This window comes from Limanda limanda, chromosome 1, assembly GCF_963576545.1.
Source record: "Limanda limanda chromosome 1, fLimLim1.1, whole genome shotgun sequence".
NCBI classification, from domain to species: domain Eukaryota; kingdom Metazoa; phylum Chordata; class Actinopteri; order Pleuronectiformes; family Pleuronectidae; genus Limanda; species Limanda limanda.
The window spans coordinates 19,010,940-19,033,979 of NC_083636.1; the positions used below are offsets into that span (position 1 = coordinate 19,010,940).

A 23,040-nucleotide genomic window follows, 5' to 3' on the forward strand; every position below is an offset into this window, starting at 1 on the left:
TGGATATCCTCTACATTTTTTTTTGTCTTATTCGTTTTTATTTTTGGAAGTGTAACAGGGAACAAAGGGGGGGGCATGTTTAGTCCAACTTTTTTTTTACAGCCGGGAGCTGGGAGAGTAGAAATCAGTGTATAAATTGAGGTACAGCAGAGCAGCAGGAGGAAAAAACAACAAACTAAAAACAGTTACAACACACACGTATACAGAAGTTATTTCATGCAGCCTCCAGATAGAACCAACTTATGTTGTTTGTTCTTATTGGAAATGAGAAAAAAAAAACAGAGTGATCGGAGTTACAATTAACTTTTTTTGCAAATGCACAACTTTATTTTTTGCCAAAAATAATTAAGCAAAGATGGTTTCAGAACTGCCTTATTAAGTGGCCGCGCGGACCAGATGAGAGTTAGGCTCCGCAGCTGTAAAACAAATCCTATCCAATTTGTTTCTTCAGAAAAAATACTCCTAGCAATAACATCATTAGGTGAGAACGCTAGTAAACAAATCTCCGTACTCATTATCTGTCCCTACCACTGAGTATTATATTTATATCTCCTATAAGCAAACACACACAAGTTGTATCTCATCAGGTGCTAGAAGGAAAAAGAAGGAAAAGTAAAACACTTGGTCACTAAAAGTCATATTTCCACTGGTCTTCCACTATTGGCTCCTACTGTCAAACCTACAGGACGTATAAAGAGGAGCCGTGTTGAAACAGGGCAATGGACATTTTCCCACCCTCTTCTTCTTTCCTCCCTGGGGTGGCGGGGGGGTGAAACGACCTCTTCAGTCCATTTGGGTGCGGTCTCGCTTCTTGCCTTCCTTCTTCTGCTTCTTCGCATCTGGAAGGACAGAAAAAGACAAGAGGTAATGGCAACGTTAGATAAACATTTTCTCGTCTTCTGTTTGCTGTGAAGTGGATCGTCCCGTGCTGCCCTCAGACAGAAATAATCAAAACTATTATTGTTTTCTTGCGACGTGACAAAAAGCTTTATCAACTTCCTGAAAGCGGTGGATTGATACCTGGCAGCCGTGACCAAACGCCACGGTCCACCGGTTCCCTCCTTGCTCTGCAGCCTCTTCGCTCTGGTGAACAGGAAGAGAGTCCAACCTGCAGCCTGTCTGGCTAACTAGCTACTGGCTAACTGTTTCCTACAGAGATGTGTCTCCGTCTGTCTACATGCACATGTCTCTGTCTTTGCATCGTCTGATCGTGCACCTCCACATGTGCAGAGGTGGGTTCAACACCTACATCTACACATGAGAGGAGCTTCTGTGGCGAAATGAGGAACAGGCCCTTGAAATTCTCCAGCAGGAAGAGCAGAGATGGAAACTGCCGAAGTTATTTATGACCGAATTTGTCTTTATAACTTCCCGGGCGCAGTGGAAGTGGGATGTGTTGTTGCGTAAGTTGACATCTGCTGTTTGTGTGATCGCCTCGGTTGAAGCCGGGTGTAGATGCAAGAAAACTGTCTTCCTCTGGTGTCTGTCAGACATCGACCGCTGATGATTCAGTGCTGCTATATTTGTGTCGTTAAAGTGTGTGTATGTGTGTGTGTGCCGGATATCCATACAGTATGGGCCTGTATAATAGCAGATGGATGTCCATTTCCGGATTTTATGATCAGAATATTGAATATCGTGTCCACAGTTTGAGATTGTTCCATTTTCCTACAAAACAGGTTTATTATTGTGCAACAAGCCGATAATTCACATATTGTTAATAAACTGTATCATATTACAAGATACAGATTTATTCCTATTCATAAATCAGTTTTAATGTCTTTGAAGAAAATGTATTTGCTTATTTCTTTAGATTTGCTCCACCACTGTCTAACACACTGGGTTAAAAGATGGATGATTTCCCCAAAGGTAGGCCAGAGTGTATCAATCGCCCCCTGGTGGCTGGCTGCAGCGCAGGTCATAAATGCTGCCTCCTCCACGTTAGCAGATGGATGGGACATGGATCAAAATAAAAGGTCAAAAACTAAGATCAAATAAGCGTTTCCTGTCATTTTAGGTCGTTCTTATCACACTGATGTTTGCTGGGGAGTAGCTTTTACGTGATCGGATAAAATGAGGGTGACACGTCATGATTGACAGCTGAGACGGACTCGTTATTGGTCGAGCACATTAACCTCTATCTCCTCTACACTCCAAATCTGAATGATGTCATAGGCACAAAATGGCAGCGTTTGTATCCAGGCATGTTTCGGCTTCATTTCTGGATAATGTGAGGAAGAGGAGTCGTGTCTTTTCACCTCGTGACACGTTGAACAGAGACGTCAGCCGGGCTAATCCACGCTCTTTTGTTTAGACGTGTGCACGATCCAAAGCAAGTCCTCAGTGCGCGTCCTGCTAAATACAGATCCTCCCACGTGGCTGTGGTTCACATTCACAGTCAAACCTGGTTTATAGAAATAGCGCAGACGTGTCAAATGTGAAATAAAAACCATCATTCTTTCATATTGTTGGTGTCGGAGGTCAGGACGTTATTTCTGAAGAAATAAAATGAGCAGATATGATGTCTGAAATCTAATAAAGAGAGAGAAGTAATATACGGATGATATGGTGTCTTTTTTTAAAAGATATACTGCGATAAGATATTAAAAGACTGCCAATGCTTAAATCCTGAATTAATATCTGTATAAATGGATTACGTTGAAATGAAACCTGCTCAACTCACAGATCCTCTAATGACATGCGGGCGAGCGGTTCAGAGCAGAGACGAGTTCTGCGTCGTCAATGAGATTTTTAATTTGACTTTCCACTTTTTTTTTTATCATTCACATTCAGCGTCTGCGAGAAAAAAAAAAAATCTTCTCAGAAATCTCTGCTCGTCGCCTCGGTTGCAAAAAGACTTCCAGGAGCATTTAGATTCTGACACGCGACGCGCTGCTACTCATGCCAATGTGGAAATTGCTCTTTCCGATCCGTTTGTTTGCTTGTCTTCATCTGTGTGGATGCGTTTTTTTCATTGTTGTGTTGTCAGCATGTCCTGCTCCCCAAGGAGAGACAGAGGAGAAGGATGCACTCCTCCCTCGCTCGGTTCTTTCTATCAGCTTCAGAGACGAGATGGGGACTTTTTCTGCAGCTTTTGCACATGACATGACACTGTTCACTCCACCGACTCACAACTTCACTGCACAAGTCTGAAACACGGAGATTACACACATGCTCAAAATTCAGCTAACAGCAGAATCTCACTTTGCTTTTCACATGTATTCCAGGGTGAAGTGTAACGAAGTTCATTCCCTCAGTAAAACTTTCATTCGATGCTACATAACTGTACGGCGTTAAATTATTCACGGAAAACTCTGATACTTGAATCATTGATTTTTATGACGCCTTATATCGCGCCGCAGGTTTGATATTTAAAATGTGTGAATCGCATATAAAATTTTTCCTCTGCCGTCAATTCAACTCATAAACCGAATAAAGTCAGCATAATAAGGAACTTTAATACTTCAAGTTAATTTTTCTCATGAAATAAAGGAGCACTGAGTTTATTTTTTACCATATGAAATACAGAGCATATTTAAAATCGGTCATTTCCAAGGTTCCCATTTAAAAAATGTACATCTTAAAGAAAGTGTGTAAACTTTGCAGGAAACTGCAGCGGATCATTACATTTCAAGAAGGAAAAGTTTTGTCCTCAAAAGGCTTAACAACAAGTATCTTTTCTTTTTTTCAAATCTGTATCTTTGGCACAGATTGTTTGGCCGCAAACTTCATTCCCTCGTTTCCTAACTGGATTTCTGCACTTTCTTTTCTCGTCCTTTGTAAGTATTGTGTGGAAGGATGATTCTGTGTCTGGCAGTGCATGTGTTTGATTTAAGAAAATCAGAGCAACACCTGTTTGGCCAACGAGAAGGATTACAAGAAAGAAAGCCGGAGATGCCGGATTCATCCGAACAAAGCCTTTTGTTGAACCTGAAATCAGCTCTGGCAACCGAGCGCTCCCCCGTGCGCCGCTCGCTCCTGCTCGGCTGAAAGAAGGAGGCGGACACCTCAAGGTTTCTACAGGTATTCATAATGTTTCAATCCTGTCACTCTTTGTTTTCTCCTTCTCGCTCCGCGGGGTCTTGTGTTTCACCCGGACCAGACAGCGAAGAACACGCAACTCTGAGTCTCAGATCGCTCCCAAGGTGCCTCTTAGCATTGTCTCCTCCGGAATCTTCACATGACAGATGCCGCCTCCATCACGGCTACCTGCTGCAGTCAGGGGAAACCTATCTCCTGGAGCCGAGGTGGCTGCTCAGAATTGCAGATTTGACCGGGCACGTCTCAGCTCCGAGCCCCGGGGTTAGACAGTCTCTCCTCTCTCCATCTCAGTCAAGCCCAAGCCAAACATTTGTATTCTTTTTTTTTTGTGAAGCCTCTGATCCTGCTGCTGTGGACTGTATCGCTGCCATCCCCCCTGGAACACACAGGACAGCATCCCCCTCCCCACACAGCAGCCGGTGTTTCTTTCTCCACCGGTAACCCCTCTGCTTCCCAGGGCTTATCTTCCGACTGGCAGACGGGGGGAAATCACACCTCGCTCAGATAGCGGCTCTTTCTTCCCCGGCTGCCTCCCTTCATCTCAGCCACTGTCATCCTCGCTCTGCTTCTCTTTTTGCCCTCAGCTCTCGCACCTCTCACGCTGTCTCTCCGCATTCCACGCCACCGGGCCTTCATTAGAACTGATGCGTGCAGGTGTATGCGGGTGCTGCTGCTGCACACACGGCTGCAAGCCAAGCACGTTTTTCACAGGAACCTTTATTTACATACTCGCTACATGAAATGTTCATGACCTACATCGACAGAATGCACCTGCAACCTGCATCGTGGAATCGAATTACATGAGAAAAGCAGAATAATCAGCTCTTAAGGATTGTATTTTTTATGTTAATCAGGATTCACTGAAATAGTTTAATCGATATGGTTTTTTATACCAGATCAGCAAAAAGCAAAGAAATATATAAATTTATGCTGTTGGTGTGTTCACGTTTCCCAAAGACATGCAGGTTGAATAAATTAGCTCTAGGTGTGAGTTTGAGTGTGATGGGACCTGACAGATTGGAGACCTGCCACTCTCAACCTTTGCATTATGGGATGCATTCCATCCCCCAAAGCTCTAACCTGCATAAATCGACGTGGAGGACAGGTGGGCGTTACACAAGGCCTCGACATTTAAAGCAACACTGTGTTACTGAGCAACAGCGCCATCTACATCTAGCGCCACAGGTGGTGATGCATTCTGTTGGGCTCTTCATCCGAGCGATGAAGCGGCTCAGCGCTACTCGCTGGACCTGATTCTGACAGTTTAGTTTTGGATTGTTAAACCTCTTTTACCCTGGAATAAGTAGGTATATGCAGGTTATTCCCTAAAAAATGGTGGAACCAGCGGAAAAGGAGCTTTAGCCAGTTCTACACTTCCCACAGGAGATTATACAAGTTCACCATAGTCGCATAGAACAGGAGCAGACGTTCGGGGAATAAAAGAGAAAACTTCTCCCTCTATTCCAAGTCACTGAACCCTCAAACTAATTTTAAAGCTGTTGTTAAATGCACAAATGTTGCATCGTGTTGCTTTAACTGCGAAAAAGCCTTGTTTGCAATTTGTCCTTAGCTCCTCTGTGAATAAGCGAAACCTCCGACACTTGTGTCAATGCTGCAAAACAACTTATGCTGCAGCCGCTCTTCAGAGAGAAGTCCCACGTTACAGCAAACACTGAACTGACACTTCTCCACACTCACTTTTCAAACCATAAACTCATTTACGTCTCGCAGCTGGCGGGGAACGGCTCCCTGATCAAACTTCTTGTCGCAAACTCATCAGTGATGAGCTGTCGAGTTGAAAAGAAATTTAACAGATTCAAATAAAGTTTGGCATTAAAAAGCCTTCGTCAAACAGCAGACGTGTTACAGTTGGCAGCACCGCAGCTGCAGACATCCTGTAGCAGAGGGACTGCGTCTCCGAAGTGTTTACACGCTCTTATCTTTATAATTTTGTTGCTTGATGCGACTCCGCTTGTTTGATGAAGTGACGGTAAGGTTAAGCAAACTCAGCGCGGAAACCCTGTGTGCACACATGTCATCTGCCGAGCGCGATAACACCCCAGTTTATGACCCTTGGCAGCATTTCTGCACACGTTATTATCCTGTTTGGACAATGGGACGAACACAGTCGCATCCTTGTTTGCACAAGTGACAAAAGGGCATTGAGTCGAGAGCTCTGTCCTCATCAGTTCTACCAGCGATCCCCCCCGAGGAGACGTTGATATGTTCCACACGTGTCGGCGCCCGTTATTAGATATATTCCTCCATTAGTTCACATCTTGTGTCAAATCAGGTTTTTCTGACAGCTCCTCATTTTCCAGGGGAATGTGAGAAGAAAGGAACATTTAAAAAAAGAGCGAGAGAAGCTCCCTGACTTCAGTGTCTTTGACACGACTGAAGAAAAGGTAAGAGCATGTAATTACAGCTGAATAGTGAGTTAACCTCTTCACCCTGGCCTTAACACTGTCACTCAGCGCTTCGACTGAGCACTTAAGTCGGTGGATTTCCATCCCGCTGACGCTGCGTTGAATGTAAATAAGGAGCGCGGCCCCGTGCCTCAGATTAAATCATTTGCAGGCGCTTGTTGGATTTAGCGGAGAAGCAGTCGGAGCCGAGACGAGAGAAATATGTACCGAACTTGCACAGTTATAATCACAACGGAGAGTGAAGTTCACGCACATGTGAACAATACACTGAAGGTAATTTATTTGAGTTTATATTAAATTCAGATCTGTATTTTCCCAACCGTGTTAAAAGAAAATATGAACATCAAACGCCAGGAGATAAACGGAGCCCGTCAGCAGGAAGATCAGGAGTTCAGCTGGAGACACGGAGACACCCGACTGGTAAACATCCCTCCAGCTGTAATTAAATAAACAAACCAACTAATCTAACTTTCCCCCGCAACTGTTTACAATAATTTGACAGTGCGAGAAAAGCGCTGGGAATAATTCCCCTCTGAAATCGTCGGCTCTGCTTCAGCACGATTTTTACTTTTTTGATCCGAATCAATCTCGTTGTCACGTGAGCGTAAACATAAATATTTCCACCGCACAGCTCCAGCTCCTCCCGGTTGGACGACGCTTCAACTTTGGTCTGTGAAAGAAAAACACTGTGGTTTTGTCTTGAGTGAATTTGAGTTCATGAAGATTTAATAGAGCTTACAGAGGTTCGGTTCGGGACAGGGTGATGGATTCCTTTTAATAACCGTTATTGTCTCCGACGTGTTTGGCAGAAGAAGCTTCTTCCTCGGGTCGCACGAAGGGAAGGAGGAGACTCTTCTCCAGGAAAGCACTGGCACACCCAGCACTTGTTTTGCATCAGTGTTGGACTGTAATGCATTTCACTAATTATGTTTGTGTCTAAGAGATTACGGTTTGAATTGAGAAGCGTTGGAGGAGCGATGCAGAACTGTTGCTACCCCCAATCAGGCAAATGTCTCTAATCTCTTTGGCTTCAAAAGTTAATGCATTACTTCACTGAAAGACGTGATTTGCCAACTTCAAAGTGATGACATGATGAGGTAATTCCTGTCATATCATCCTAAATAATTGTCCATATTTTTGTTTGAGGTCGTTCAGGATAGAGAGATATATTGAAAGATGCTTTTTGGAACTTGGCATGATGTCTTCAAGGCATCACTCACTATATGACATCATTTAATTGGGGGGGGGAGGGTGGGTGGTTGGTTGTTGTGTACATAAACACACACCACACACCACACACACACACACACACATACACACACACAGAGGCGAAAACAATTACCGGCTTACGGCTAGAATGGCCCGAAGAGTAATTAGATCATTAAAATATTGTTGTGTAACTTGATAAAAGTTCCTCCAAAACATTGGCTAGATGATTTTTAAATTAGCTGTATGCTAAATGCAGGAATTGCAGCATGTGTGTGGGGTTCCAATATATGTTACTATTGACAAATGTATAGTAAGTTGTAACTTTTAAGTAATTTGCTTTAACAGACAAAAAAATCTGTTGTTTTAATGGCAGAAAAGCTTGTTCCATATTTCTGAGGACGTAGCGTTCCATCAGCAGGACTCGGACCCTGCTGCTGCTGACGGACTGAACTTGTCTTTATCCAGTGATCACTCATCCTCCTCTGCTTACCTTGCAGCTTGGTCTTGGGGATTTTCCCACAGGGCTTGGTGGCTGTGACAGTGGTGGCGCAGGTCGCGTCCATGAGCGCCCGCTTCAGCACGCCCGTCCTGTTCTTCTTGCCCGTCGCCAGGTCGCACTCCCCCCATGCCTGGAAGTCGTACTTGCATTCCCCTAGAGAGCACAGGCAAAGAGAACAGACACTTAATCAGAACGCCTTTGTTCTGGAAAGCAGCTCCGAGGAGGCATGGTATAGACGCAACCGAGCAGAAAGCCTGCTAAGAATGACACGTTGCAGCTTCTGTATTTGTTATAAACAGCAGCCGACGGCAATCAGTCAACGGAACGAGTCCATTGAGCCTGAAGAGCTGCGAGTCCTGGTCTGTGAATGGCTGTTTGATGAGCATTTATAATTTATTTGGCTATTATCTGCGTCCTATTAAATGAGAAGAGTCCAGGATAGACAGAGGGAGTTCTGCTGAAGCCCGGATCACGAGGCCGCTCTTATTAACAACAAAATAAAAGTGCTGATTGCTGTTTGCCAACAGGAACAGATGGCGTCTCATTTATTGATCTTATATCTCCTATAGGACGAGAATAGGCTAACAGATGAATGTAATCAAAAAACCAGCCTGGCTGCCGTTGAGCCTGGAAATAAGGGACAGATACAATCTTAGCGTCGGAGCGAGTGCAAGCACTTACTGCAGCAAGTCAAATAAATTTCGCACATGTGCTTTCATTTGATATTGAATTTAATCCATCTTAAACTCAACCCCAGAGGATGCAAGATTGCCCCAGCACGCAGCAGCAATGGCTGTCGTATGGTATAGAAATGTACTTTGAGTGTGTGTGTGTGTGTACTTTGAGTGTGTGTGTGCTGTGCGCTGTCCCTCCATTATTTTGTTGCCACTCTAGCTGGTGGCTCCCTCGGGGCCGTGACACTCATTCGCCACTTTCCTCTCACATGAAAGCGCCGGACGCCCTGTCACTGCCTCCGAGGTCCCAGGGCGCTCATCAGAGGAGCAGAGGGGTGGGAGGAGGGGAGAGGAGGGGGAGTGACATGGCCATTGTTGCGGGAATCCTACTGGGACTTCATGAGCTTCCAACTCTTTAAAAAAAAAAAAACGCCTTCATACCTATAATTTATCTCAGAGAGAGAGAGAGAGAGAGCTTCCTTGCTGGCAGGCAGCCCGTGTCCTCATTAAGGTGTCACACACACAAGTAGGTTACAAAATAATGTCGGGAACAAACTCAGTCACTCACCAGATTCCCGTCGGTGAAGGTAACAATTCATAAGCATCTTTAGAATCAAAGTTTCTCAAGTTTCTTCAGGAATTTAACACCTTTTTTTTACACATTAAAACATCATCCATCCCTGTTTCTGTTGTTGAAATACGTCCATGTACTATAAACCTGAACACTTTACATTATAGACGTGTGATAAGAATCAGTAACCATCTTTTGAAACAGGTACTTTGACTTTCCAGTTTGGTACATGTCCCATCCGCTAACATAGATGAGGTGAGGTTGGGGACCTATACTGTAGCCAGCCAACAGGGGGCGAACAAGATAGTTTGGCTTCACTTATGGCTGCTGTCAGGTCAGGACAAAATTCTGAAATAAAAAAGAATGGGGCAGACATCACGCTTTGTTGTTTTACTTTTTACTTTCCAGTCTTTTGGAGAGGATGTCACTTCCTGCCACTTCCACAAAACTTCTGTTGCTATAATCTATATAGCCAGTTAACTGGAGCACTATTTCCTGATGTGTTCATCACTTGTGACGGACACATTGCAGAGCTGCAGGCTCCATGCTTGACGGGCCTTACTGGTGGTGGTGGGGGGGGGGGGTTGTCACTGGGAGGCATTTCAGCTTTGATGGCTGCACACACTCCCAGTCCAAAAAGCATATGACAAAGCAGGATGATTATTTCCCGTTTTCTTTTTCTTTAATGTTGGACCTCTAATTATGGAGCTCTCTTAGTCTCATTGTGGAAGTGGGGCCATTGTTTGTGAGAGTGACAGGCGGAGGTGTGTGTGTGTGTGTGGGGGGGGGATTGATGGGAGTCATGCAGCTGTACAGAAGGAGAAAGGTGTTCTGGGTCAGCATGTGGGTGAAGATGATCTAAACACTGATCTGATCACATGTAGCTCAATAAGAGCATCTCAGTCTTAGTATCAAAGACGGATGAGGTCAGCTGCGTGAAAGTGAAGCTAAAGCGTCGAGATTGCCCCCTGGTGGCCAGCTGCAGTATAGGTAATTTCAGGGTCACTGTTGGGCCTTGGCAGAGGTTCCACTGAGCGCTATCTTGATTCGAACATTTCTCTCTTACCTCCAAACTTCTTCTTCCAGTTGCAGGGGATCTTGCAGCGCTGGGTCTTGATGGTCTGCTTGCAGTCGGTGCCGGTGCGAGTTCCCTCCCGGGTGCCGAGTCCGCAGTCGCCCTCGTTGGCGACGCACACGCTCCACTGCCACTCGCCGCAGTCCGACTTGCGCTCCTTCTTCCCTGTACCACACAATCACACACTTGAACAACTGGAGTCGTATCGGACGGTTCAGGCTAAAGAATGTTTGAATTTAAGCTTTTATTAAAACAGAACACAAAGTGCTACATGCAATGTCTGTAAAAAGTATTTACTCTTGAACTTTTTATTATTATTACAAGGCACTTATAATGGGTTTCGGTGCTTGCACTAATTTCCAATGCAAATTAACTTTTTCCCTTGAATTTAAATTGGACTAAATGTTGTTCTCTTTACCCGAGAGGGATTTATCTGTCTTATTTTTCCCTTTTTTTGCGAGATATTTGCTTTTTGTTTCTGGTGAATTCTCAAAGGGGACAAATTACTTTAACCCCACTGGCACCTTCCCTATTTTCATGTTTTTTTGGAAAAGTTGTGTCCACTTAAATAAGTTGTCACGAGGGACATTGTTCGCACCGGAGCCTGCGAGGGGAGATAGCTTTGTGTGTCGCTCCACTGAGGAAACTGAACGTTGCAGAGGTAAAAATGACAGAGCGCTTTTTCTCCAGCATTTACCTTGTTTCTCTGCTTTGCCTCCTTCGGCGGCCATCACCGTCAGCACCAGGAGAGCCATCACAGCCACCCTCGTCCACTGCTTCTGTCCATTCATTCTGAAACACAGAGACAAGGCCACTGAGTTAATTAAGACATGGTGTTCGGTGCTCGAGTGTAGCAACTTCCGCCCGACTTCAGCGTTCTTACATTTCAAAACTCACACATTTTGAGAGCCTCCTACAATACATAGCAGAGCTCGACACGTTGAACTGCTGGATAAAGAACAGAGAGGAGCAGAGAAAAGCAATACACGTCTCATGAGAGCAGAGGAATAGCCTGGGGAATGTCCACGTCTCGACTTGTGTCATTACCACAGTCCTAGATTCCAATATCGACACTGTGATGGTCTGGACTGTCAGTCACTGGTGTAGTTGCTGTCAATCTCATGGGAACTCTTGTCTCGGGTGGAAACCGTCACCGCACCAGTTTGATTTGAATCGTCGAAACAAGGAAAGACGCTTAACACGATTTGAATTCTAGAAAAAAATGGGCTGCGCTTCCCATCACGGACCGGGGACCAATACAAGTTCTCAGAAGAAGAGTTTAAAGAAACCTTTGCTTGTTTGATTCTACAAGAGTGACACTGTTTACCCAGATCCTCGCAAAATATTTAAAAGGTCCTTATGGGTGAGGCCCCATCCCTCCACAACATTCCTCAGAAATCGGTTTAGTAGTTTTGGAGAAAGTTTGAGACAGACACTCTTGTTAAGGGCAGTAAATAACACCCATTCTTGTTTTCTGCAAAATAGCCCAAAGGCTTCTTATATGTTTTGAGACCAAACAGAGGAAATGAACAGCCCAGAAACGTCTGAAGAAAAAACCTTGCACCTGCTTCACTCAGGCAGGAAAAGAGCAGAAAGCTTGAGATGTCAAGTTAATCACCTGTCACAGAGGAGAATGTTCTCGGTTTCCCTCTCTCTCTCTCTCTCTCTCTCTCTCTCGACCGTTATTTGCACAGATTTCAATTCTAAATTCAATGTAGTTGGTTTAAAGGTTTAACGAATCAATCTACTTCTCCATATTGTGCATCAGAATCCCTTCGGTTCATGATCCTCCAGCTGGATGTGGATCAGCAGCAAGCTGCCACTGTGATCCTCCTAATGCACTGTGAATTAATTAGTGCGCTGAATCCACTACCTTCAACAACCGACTCCTATGTGTGTGTGTGTATGTGTGTGTGTTTGTTTTACAGGTGAAGAAAATCCTCCTGCAGACCCGTGGAGGAAAATTACCAAATGTCTGTCCGTCCCATTGTGTAACGGATAAGAAAATCCCAACTTTTCAGCTTCAGAAAAGTTGAGCCTGCTTTGTTGGAGGACAGTGAACCCCTCTGAAATTTAAATCAGGTATTCAAACCTTATATTTCATTATTAGCTGTTGTAGCAGTGGCCCGGTGCTTCTTCAGAGTCTCGTTATGAGCCTCGCGGCGGCGCCTGTTCTTCCTCGTGGTCGTCTTTATACTCTTCAGACTGTTTTGATTGAACACTTCACTCCATCTTCTTTTTTTGTGTGTGTTGACTTTTTAAAGAGATTCCACTCATTTCCATAACCTCCCAAAAAAGGAAGCAAAAAGTAAATCCTTGAATCCCAACCTGAAAAGAAGCGAATACAATGAGTTCTAAGAGTTTCACACAGAAAACCCAATGAAGGCGACTCGATAAGGATCGTTTTCCACCAGAAAGGCATTGTGGCCTCTCCGCAGATAAGAAAGTCTTTTCCTCAGTAAGTCACGCAGAGTGATGGGCTCAGGGTGAACTGCAGGCACAAAGGGGGGGGGGGGGGGGGGGGTTGATGACTTTGAATGAGCACTCCATACAGTACGCCGGTGAGAGAAATAAATCTTGGGACTAAACTGAATTAACCCTTTTCTTTTTTGTAGCCAGAGGATCCTGCTAGATGACAGGCACCTCCTCTTCCTCCTCCTCCTTCTCCTCCTCCTCCTCCCGGGGTCAGTAAATCAAATGGGAGTCGCTCACTCCTCCAACCACGTAGCTCCCATTTCCGGAGCATGACAGCACCTATAATGATGGATGACGGAGTGGATCGGAGCAGTTGAGTATCATGTGTGCTGCCTGGTTAAAGCTCAGGATAAGAAGCACAATGCTTTTCCATAAAAGTGTCGTCAGAATACCTGCAGCTCGACAACTAGTTCAGAGAACATTGAAAGTTGTAATGACGATAACTAAAAGAGAATATCCTTACCACTAGGGTTAATGTCCTCTCTCACCATGTCAAAGCAGTGCTTCCCATTAATTATCCCATAGTAACATAAGAGATCTCTAACTTTGCTGCATGCTAAAGGTGTGTGTAGAGATATTTTTTGCTACGTGCTATCGTCAGTGAAGTTGTTACTGTCCTCGCAGACAGTCAGGCCTCATTATTTCAGCTGCAGAGAAAGTTTCTTCCTGACACTAACGGATTCTACCATCGGGTTTTCTGGAGTTCTGCTAACTAACAGCACCGATCCTCCAGGATTCAACTTCTTTCAGTCATGACTCCATCCCCCTGTAATTTAACCAAAGCAATTGTTGACTCCCATCCATCAATACAAGGAACTCTTCATCTTCACGAGCTGGTGTTTTCTCTTTCAGGTTGTTTTTCTCTACTGGATTGTTTTTCATTCCTGTGCTCTGCCAAAGTCCTGTCTAGGATTTGCTGGTGCCAACACAGGCAGCTTGGATCCAATCGCAGACTCCAAGTCGGGCAGTTGTGGTGATTAATCTTTAATAATTAAAAACCTGGCGCACGAGCAGACAACGAGCAGGAGCAGCTACACCAGGAAAAATCCCCACAGCGAATCAGAGCTGGAACACGGAGCAGAAACCGAACAAGACGAAGGGACGAGGAACTAAAGATGCAACCTGATGCATAAAGAGGGGAACTGATGGATGAATGAGGTGCAGATGGGGGGGACAAGTGGGAACAGTTAAGTGGAGGGGCGGGTGAGGGAGGGGGGAAAGTCTGAGAACATGTGGTGGGTGAGAAGAGGAAGACAGGTCCGGGTGGGATAAACCAACTCGTTATCTGAGTTCTTGAGTCATTATTTTCTGATGGTTTCTCATTAAAGAGACTTCCAGGGTTTTGTCTTGCCCCCTTTTTTCGTACAGTGTTCATGGCCGAGTGAGAAACCACCAGGTGCTGCCGACCGGCCGTTGGTTTAAAGGATCAAACTTCTTCTTCTTCTTGGACAATAAGTCAGACCGGTCCGGGGGTTCTGGGTAAACCTGACGATCGGACCTTACAAGCACATGAATTCTGAGGTTTAGCTTTTTTTCCACCACAGATGATTCATCCAGTGTCAGTTGAAATTCAACTACAACATTTCTACATTTGCATCCTGTGTTCAAACTAGGGTTTGAAATCCTGCACTTTTCTTTTTTCTTTATTTCTTGATGGCTGTTGGGACGTGAAGAGGATTTCAACATATAAGATATTTCAGAAACGCATATCCAGCCCTTTACTTTTAATATGGAGATATGGGTAAATATGATCACAAGCAGTATCTGCTTATGTTTAAGGTGTAAATGGTGAAACCAGTAGATTCCCACGATGGGATCAGAGGTCAGTGAATGAGTTACGTTAGCTGGAGTGGCATAGACACCCATTAATCTGTGTCGTTATGAGCTGGTGAGAATGAATCCTATCAACTCTTCTATTTGCCTCATCGAATGAAACAGAGTTGTGGGTTCCTGGTGAGGGAGTGGAGGGGATCAAGCCCATACCGGCCACACAACAATGACACACACACACACACACACACACACAATATGCCCCGTCACTCCACTACACAATCCCCAGATGCGAGAACCCTCTCTCCTCTCGGTCTCATTAGGACTGACGTAATCCCTGCAGAGTATATGAAGGCGAATCTATTTATACGATCACATCCTCTTGCCTGCATCTAATACAAAGGCACGCGGCGATGGAGCCGACAGCGCAGCAATAAAGGAGGGAACCTTAATGAATCAATTATGAGGTCCAGGGAAAGGGGAGTCGCTCGGGTTATTAGTCGTCTGAGCCCAGTGAGGAGTGATCTCCGGCGTTATCGTTCTGAGAGGAATAGATTTCTGTTTCTTTAACTTACACCGTTAACCTCTTTAAAATCTGCTGTTGATCAGAGAGCTGATCCCAAAATACCCAGGCGGAGGAGCAGCAGCGGCTTGGGGGTGCACAAGCGACGAGCACACATATTACCACAAGACACGTGTTTGCTTTTAATATCACTTAGCTGCAAAATATATTAAACATGTTTTTTAAAAACTGGGCCCCCGGAGGTAGCGAATCAAAGAATCAAGTCTTTTCCTGCTCGCTTCCACCAAACTATTAAATATTCAGAGTTGTGCGGACGGGACTGATTCTCTTTGTTATTAGATTTAAGGATTTGTTTTGGTCCATAACCGTGAACGCCTGTAGCTTGTGGCTAACAAATCTTGCCTGTGGACGTTTCACAGACGTTAAACAACTTTTATTGTCTGTTCAGTATAATAATTGTTTTTGCATTTTGATTTAAACACTTATATCTTCTTATTTGTTTGTAAAAGTGCACACGTAGTATTGACACGGTTGTCGCCGTAGCTGCCGTCATAATCGGCTGCACATTCAAATATTCATGCTCACTGAATCCTAAAGAGTATTCATGTGTTACAAGTAAAGCTATTAGAGCTTTTCCAAATACGTCCTGGAGCCACTGGAAGGGACAACTTCACCAGAACATGTTCTATGACGTAAGGCCGACAGAGCTGGCAACAGGCTGGTGAGGATAAAGAAATGCACTTTGGGAAAAGCAGGAAGTTGGAGACAAAACTTGCAGCAATAAGCAGGTTTCATCTTGTGCAATAAGCTTTTCTTCACCCAAACTGCCCCTCTGGCTTTTCCGTCTTTGTCGTGGCCATTTTGTCAGTTTCAGATTTCACACGAGTCAGAAGGAAAACGCTTCCACACTCTGGTCTCCTGTGGAGGGAAAGGTCACTGGGGTCGTTCAGAGTCTTGTTCCAGGTGCAAAGATGAACTTAGAGAAGAGAGAGCGGATCATGTTTCTTTGCTACATGCAAAGGTTACACACAGATATTTGTGGACAGCAGAGGCAGGGTCAAATATCGCAAAGTCATAAAATACAACAGGAATGGAAAAAGTTTGGCTTTGGCTAATCACGATAACAGACGCAGTAGACTCCAACTGAGTGTGGAGGTCATCTTAAAGACAGTTTTTATTCTATGCATCGTTTCATGTTGCTGCTTCAATAACCATGTATTTTTTTTCTATGGACTGTTGGATGTTTCTCTCTTTGAAGGTTCTCCCTCTCGAGAACCTCGGTTGGCATGACGTCTGTCCTCCTTGTGAAGTACATGACCCTCACGTGGTGAATAAGGTTGAAATAAATCAAGAAATTGAATTAAACAGCTCCTATGAAGTCCTTTTTTTTAACGATATTTACAACAACAAAAGGGAAAGAAAAACATGTTATTCACAAGTTTCTCTGTTGAGCTTTAGGTAGAGACAGAGAACACTGCGCCGTGTCCTTGGGAAAAAAAGTCGAGGGGCAGAAAAAATCCACTTCTAAGTGGCTTTCCCGTCTCAGTAGTTGTGATTCAGAGGGGGAGCGGATGCCTCCCCGAGACACAGAGCATATTGAAAGGATTTATTTAGGACTTTCTCGCTCTGTGTGTTCCTTGAGCTGCGGCTTTTGAGAGATCCCGGCACAGATGAAATGAGAAGTGTATCGACTAGAGGACGGAGGAAGGAGGAGGAAAGAGGGAGGCAGGCCGACGGGCGAGTGAAGTCGGGCACACAGAACGCCGGAATGCAGCCGCAAATAAACCCTGGATTAGAGAATGTAAAGCGTAAACGCCCGTGTCAAGGGTGACGATGGGAATATGGATGAGGAGAAGGTGAAGCTGCAGAGAGAAACGCGGCCGGGAGCCATCACACCTGCGGGTTAGATAACGACCGCCATTGAGGAAAAGTGATTCAGTCCTCTTGGGGCCGGGGGGGGGAGTCATTTGTCATGTGCTTAGGTGCAGATGATTAGAGGGGAAATGCCACACATTTTCTGACTTGTGTTTTGTAAAAGGTCAGACAGTGGAGGGGGGGGGGGGGGCCGGGACAGTGTGTGGAGAAGGTCCCCGCTATCGCTCAGAACAGCCCCCACCCCCCTGGAGGACACCCCAGGGAGCTGCATGCCGGAACAAAAGCAGCATGCGTGGTGTCTGTGTGTGCGTGTGTGTGTGTGTGTGTGTGTGTGTGTGTGTGTGTCTGTGTCTGTGTGTATGTGTGTGTGTGTGTGTGTGTGTGTGTATGTGTGTGTGTGTGTGTGTGTGTGTGTGTGTGTGTGTGTGTGTGTGTGTGTGTGTGTGTGTGTCTGTGTGTGTGTGTTACCAAGTCTCGAAAAACGGCGGCGGGTTTGAACGGCGCCGCACGACGACGGAACTTGTTTTAATCATAACAACACCATAATAACGACGACGAACAAAAGCTCTGAGAGAAGCATCGGAGCTGAAAATGCCAAAACTGAGGAGGTATATTAACGCATGAATGGCTTCATTACGCTGATCTTATTATATCTACGCCTCCAAACACCCACTCCGAGCCCCCCGCTCCCTTTTGTCATTCACACGCACATAAGGACATTATGAGCCGACAATGAACTCCAGTGGTTATCAATTACTCTCCTTTTTCGGGATTATGAAACTGCAGAACCGAAGGCCGAGTGCGGCACTGTCTCTCGTCTCTTTATCTGCGACTCTATTCAGTCTATTCACTGGGATATTTTAACCATGTTATCATGTGGCAGGGGGGGGGGGGGGGGAGGGCACACGAGTGGATTCCATTTCCTCTGTTGGAGACGGGTTTGTAAAATACCCTCAAAAAGACAAGATCATTTTTTTAATCACTAGCTCGGGGGGTAAACAATTTCAAAACAAATATTGAAGAATGTTCAACTTGAGGACGAATTGACGGCTCAACAAGTTTGGAAGATTGCTATAGTCTTATTTTTTTAATTTAAGATGGCGGAAGTTAATGAGTGGATCTGCTTTTAGTCGCACCATCGTGTTTCAGACGAGGTAGTGTTACATTTTAAAGCAACACTAAGAAACTTTTTAATCTTTAAAACAGCAGCTTCAAAATGACTGAAGCTTCACTGACTGGGAATATGGAGAATGTTTCCTCTTGTTCTGTTTTTGAGATTTTGGAAAAAAGGAAAAGTCGTGTGGACACAGATTTTTCGCAGGATCTGGTCTCTCCCTCTCTCTCTCTCTCTCTCTCTCTCTCTCTCTCTCTCTCTCTCTCTCTCTCTCTCTCTCTCTCTCTCTCTCTCTCTCTCTCTCTCTCTCTCTCTCTCGCTCTCTCTCTCTCTCCCTCCCCACATCCAATTCACTTCATTTAGCTGCGAAACAACAAAGAGAATTTGTGTTCCCGTCCACTTGAGCAGCGCCGCACATATCTCAGCCTCCCTCCTGTGCTTTTTAATTCCGCTTGTAAACAGACTGTGGAAATGTCCGTTATGCAGAGCAGGAGAGGCAGTGACAGCTTATTAAAATAAAAACCCTGGAATCACGGTGCTCTTGAAAAGCGAGAACGCCCCTAATGTGTTGTGAACTGTAAGATAAATAAGGCCGCGGCAGATTCGTCTGCCAGTCAGGACACAAACGCATGAATAATTCAGGAAATAATACAGGGGAAAAAATGTGATATATGAAGAACATGGTGATTTGTAGAGTTCAACCGAATGGACGGGTTCGTTTTGAGATTTATTTCAACTGTAGTGATGTGTTTGTGTAGAATCTCTGCCGTGTGATACCTGACAGGCTCACACGTAAATGTCAGTGAGTCCAAACCGCTGATTATCGAGCAGTCAATTAGAAAGACATACATTCACTCCAGATTGAATTAGTTGCTACCACATGTGAAAGTGACATTCGAGTCAGTGACTGGACTGAAAAAGGTTTAAAGTCTGTTTCTCACAGCAGGGGGCGGAAGAACTCTGAGAGCTCAGCACAAAAAAAACTTCAGTAGTTTCCAAACTGGTGTGAAATTTTAATTGAGTTCAGATAAAAAACTCGGCCTGAAATAAGCACCACTCATATCTCTGCTACCTCCTTGGGCTGTCACTTTTTATTCCAAATCCAAATATTCATTTGAACTTGTGGGAAAAAGTTCATATTTAACCTGCAACGAGTTTTGCTCTTGATCCAGGAGGGGGCTCTCACCATCGGTTGGTAATGTTCCGTTCTTTTGCTGCGAAAATAGAGGACGCCAAAGCATCTGAAGAAGAAGACCCAGATTAACTCCCAATCTGATCTGATCCAGATCCAGAGATTCTTCCACTAATCTTCTAAATTTTATGCAGATAAACACAACTTCCTTTGTGGAGGTAATAAAAAGCACAGTTTTTTTACTTTTGGCTTGAACATGAATCAAAGTGTCTGAAGCTTCTCTTTGCTGCACAATCCTCTTTTCCGCTCTCCCTCCATGTGCCTCAGTGGGTTTCTAACACTCTAACTAACAGCTTTGCCAAGATCCATCTTTATACTCCCAGCTTCCATCCTCGGTCCAGATTCACACCTCTCTAAAGCCTTTTTAAAGCGATTGTCTTCTTTTTTTCCGCCCACTTCAAGCCGACCGCTGTTCTCCCCCCGAAGCAGCAGTTTACAGACTTTTAACTGCCACCTCTTGAGTCGCGAGCGGGTTGCAGGAAAAACCAGGGTTTGGCTCCCCCCCGCCCACTTTTCTATGACGGTGCTGGAAGCCTCCATGAGTCCAAACTGAGAAGAGATCAGTGCTCACTCTGTAAAGACTTTATAGATCTAAGTGTGAACAGATCATTGTTATCACTGAAGTCATAAACAAGTGCTATCCAGCAGATGGGCTGCGAGGGATTCAAACACAGTTTATTATAGACACGTTCAGTCTTTAATTACAGGATTCATTTATGGTTCTTTACTTTGCAACACCACAGAGTTTGCACTTTACATTTTATGTTTTGACAAGTAGAGAAATTAATAAACTAGACGATTTAACAGCTTGGAGAAAAGACTCGGGTCATGGTGAAATAATTAAAAAGTCAGAGCAATAATTAAATTAGAGGAGAAAACTTTTATACCAGACGTTGGCATTGAGCTGGTGCAAAAAATAAAGTCTCACTTTCAGACAGCCTCACAGTGAGGGGGGGGGGGGGGGGGTTGACTCATGATGATGAGGATGAAGATGATGATGAGGGAGTCAGATTCTGTGTCTCCTCTGCCTTGAGTTTGATGCTGAGAAATTGTCCACTGCTTTAAAGTGTTTATAAAGAGATATTTACCATATTTAAATGTGTGATATTTCTGTGTGTATAAGTGTGATAACTGAGTGTAAGTTAAAAGTTACACCACAACATGTAGCACCCCCACTCACTGTTATTTGTTATGATCATCAAATTTCTTATAGTTCCTCCAAAGCAGGCATTTTTTTGTATTCCCAAAATTTAAATGTTGTTTCAGTGGCTTCAGTCTTTTTTTTTGTTTGAAATATTTCCAAAAATGTGTTTTTTATCAACCTAGTTTTTGTTGAAATATAACTTTTGTTATATATAAATATGTCATTATACACCTTTAAGCTTGGAAACATCCCAAATCATCTTAATCCCCAAAATGTTGGTTTTATGGCCTCGATTTCTTTAAAGGTTAACCAAACATTTCTATTTTGTATTTGTCACAATTCAAACATCTGTCATTGTGTCACTCATTCAGTTATGTCAAAACTGAATAGGGTGGGTGGACTTTGGAGCCCCCTAGTGGCTGGGGTGGACTAAGAGGAGATGCATGTCTGTTCTCGAGTGTCAATCTCCATAACAATGACAGCCGGCTGCACTGTCTCATATGTGCACTTCAGGACCTCGAATCCACCGCAGGACTCCACACACACACACACACACACACACACACGCACACACACACACACACACACACACAAACACAGTGAGAGGAGATATTGCTCATCCTCTGGATTTAACCATGATTCCAGTCTGTGATAACCTACATCTCCCACCCACACACACACATACCACGCCAATATTTCCCCACAGACCTTCACCCACCCACTTCCGCCAAGGGGGGCGTCACACGGCGAGGCTGAGACGGAGCACGACTCCGGCAGCCGGTGGAGAGAGGACGCCTGCGGTTACCTGTAATCCCACACCGGCTTCTTCCAGCACTGAGTAGGACCAGATCTAAGAGCAGCTGGAGAATATCGAGACTAAGAAGATTTCTGCTCTCTTCTTCTATTGTAGCTTACGTTCTCCGTCTATTTTAAACAAACCCGATTTAATTTCATCCCAAATCTGAGCAACACCGAACTGTAGGAGACAATCTGATGCAGAGAGAGAGAGAGAGAGGGAGAGAGAGGGAGGGAGAGGGAGTCAAATCTCCTCTCAGGGGCCACGTACGGGACGATGGAGAAAATCAAAACATTTATTTATATGCAAATGTCACAGTTTATTATTTTGTTCACATTCTGTCGACACGCATCCTGCGGGGAGCCTTGTTTATCCCCCCTCATGCACGGAGTTTATGATAATTACATCAGGGCACAGATGTACATATGTTCGTGGCTCGTTCATGTAGATTAAATCCAACAGCAGTTGACTTCGAGTCCGCAAAGTGAAAAGAAAAGTCGCGGCTGTGATGCTGTCTGAGGAAGTTGGTACAAAAACAACCTTAATGCAGCAGTGCAAACAGAATATGAAATCAAAGCCAGATGTTTGTGTGTTGATGTCTGCAGGCAGAAGGGAGAAGGTGCAAAGGCCTTTGTTTTTGAGAAGAGGTTTCGGGACGTGCAGAAGCATCAGGCTGGTCGGCCTCAGGGCTCCGGCTCGATAACTTGATCCCAGACTCTTTAAAATCTTAGATAAAGAATCATAATACTACGAGTTTTTGCAAATTCAAAGACGGATTCATTTATTTCTATAAATTTGAGGCCAATTTGTGTTTTTATCGTCTTGACAGAGTAGCCCAGCGTCGTGCGAGACGTGAAGATGTGAGTAAAGCAGATGCATTAATGTTCCTCTCAGTGCCGCCTCCTTCAGGAAGAAACAGACGGCGGGAAGAAACATTTGCGATGTTGCTAAACTTCGCTCGTCACCGGGACGCGTGTGAGATGAGAGCGTTGTCCTGACTGAGGGAGTGTGAGCAGATCCTGTTTATTCACTTGAGCAACACAGATTGTTGACAGCTCTTCCCACCGCGTTGAGGAGATGTAACGTTATGTTTGCAGTATTAGTGTCACACTGCTGGAATAGATCCTGCAGAATATACTTATATATACGTATATATTTATATATTTATACCTGTATCACATTTCTCTCCTGAGCCCACGTACAGTGAATCACAGCTGCTTTTATGTGCGTTTCTTTTGAAACAGGTCTTACACTGGCAGGTCTGTATGCTCTCTAATGCAGAATAACAAAGATAGAGAAGTGGGTCTTTGTTTAGCCGAAGTGCAGCCGTCCTGTTGTGGTGGAATGAAGCTCGACTGCACATTACGAAAGCCTCACAACTCAACTCAGACGGCGGCGGTGAGAAATACACATCTGACGAGACACAGTCAAGGACCCTCCATAACAACTTTGAACTTTACAATAACAATCGGACTCCTCAGCCCTTGAGTCTCAGTGTTACCTTGATATCCGTCCAATTTCAGGGATGAGTGCAACCGAGAGAGTTGAGGCCTTTTAATCACCAACCTGTGTGATTTGCCGCGAGGGAATCATCACCGGTCATTTCCCAATAGTTTCTCCCCGGGACGCCCTGACACGCGCAGGAGAGGCTGCAGG

General features: G+C 44.6%; 1 protein-coding gene across 1 annotated transcript in view; it reads right to left on the reverse strand.

Moving 5' to 3' along the window:
• ptn (pleiotrophin) overlaps positions 1–23,040 on the reverse strand; it is a 35,084-nt gene continuing 12,044 nt past the window's right edge. Inside the window, exons 2-5 of the mRNA XM_061075652.1 lie at positions 11,193–11,287; positions 10,487–10,660; positions 8,167–8,328; positions 1–839 (exon numbers count right to left, since the gene is read on the reverse strand). Coding sequence (XP_060931635.1) covers positions 784–839; positions 8,167–8,328; positions 10,487–10,660; positions 11,193–11,286 — 486 coding nt within the window. The 5' untranslated portion in view covers position 11,287 and the 3' untranslated portion in view covers positions 1–783. The remainder of the gene's footprint in view (positions 840–8,166; positions 8,329–10,486; positions 10,661–11,192; positions 11,288–23,040) is intronic.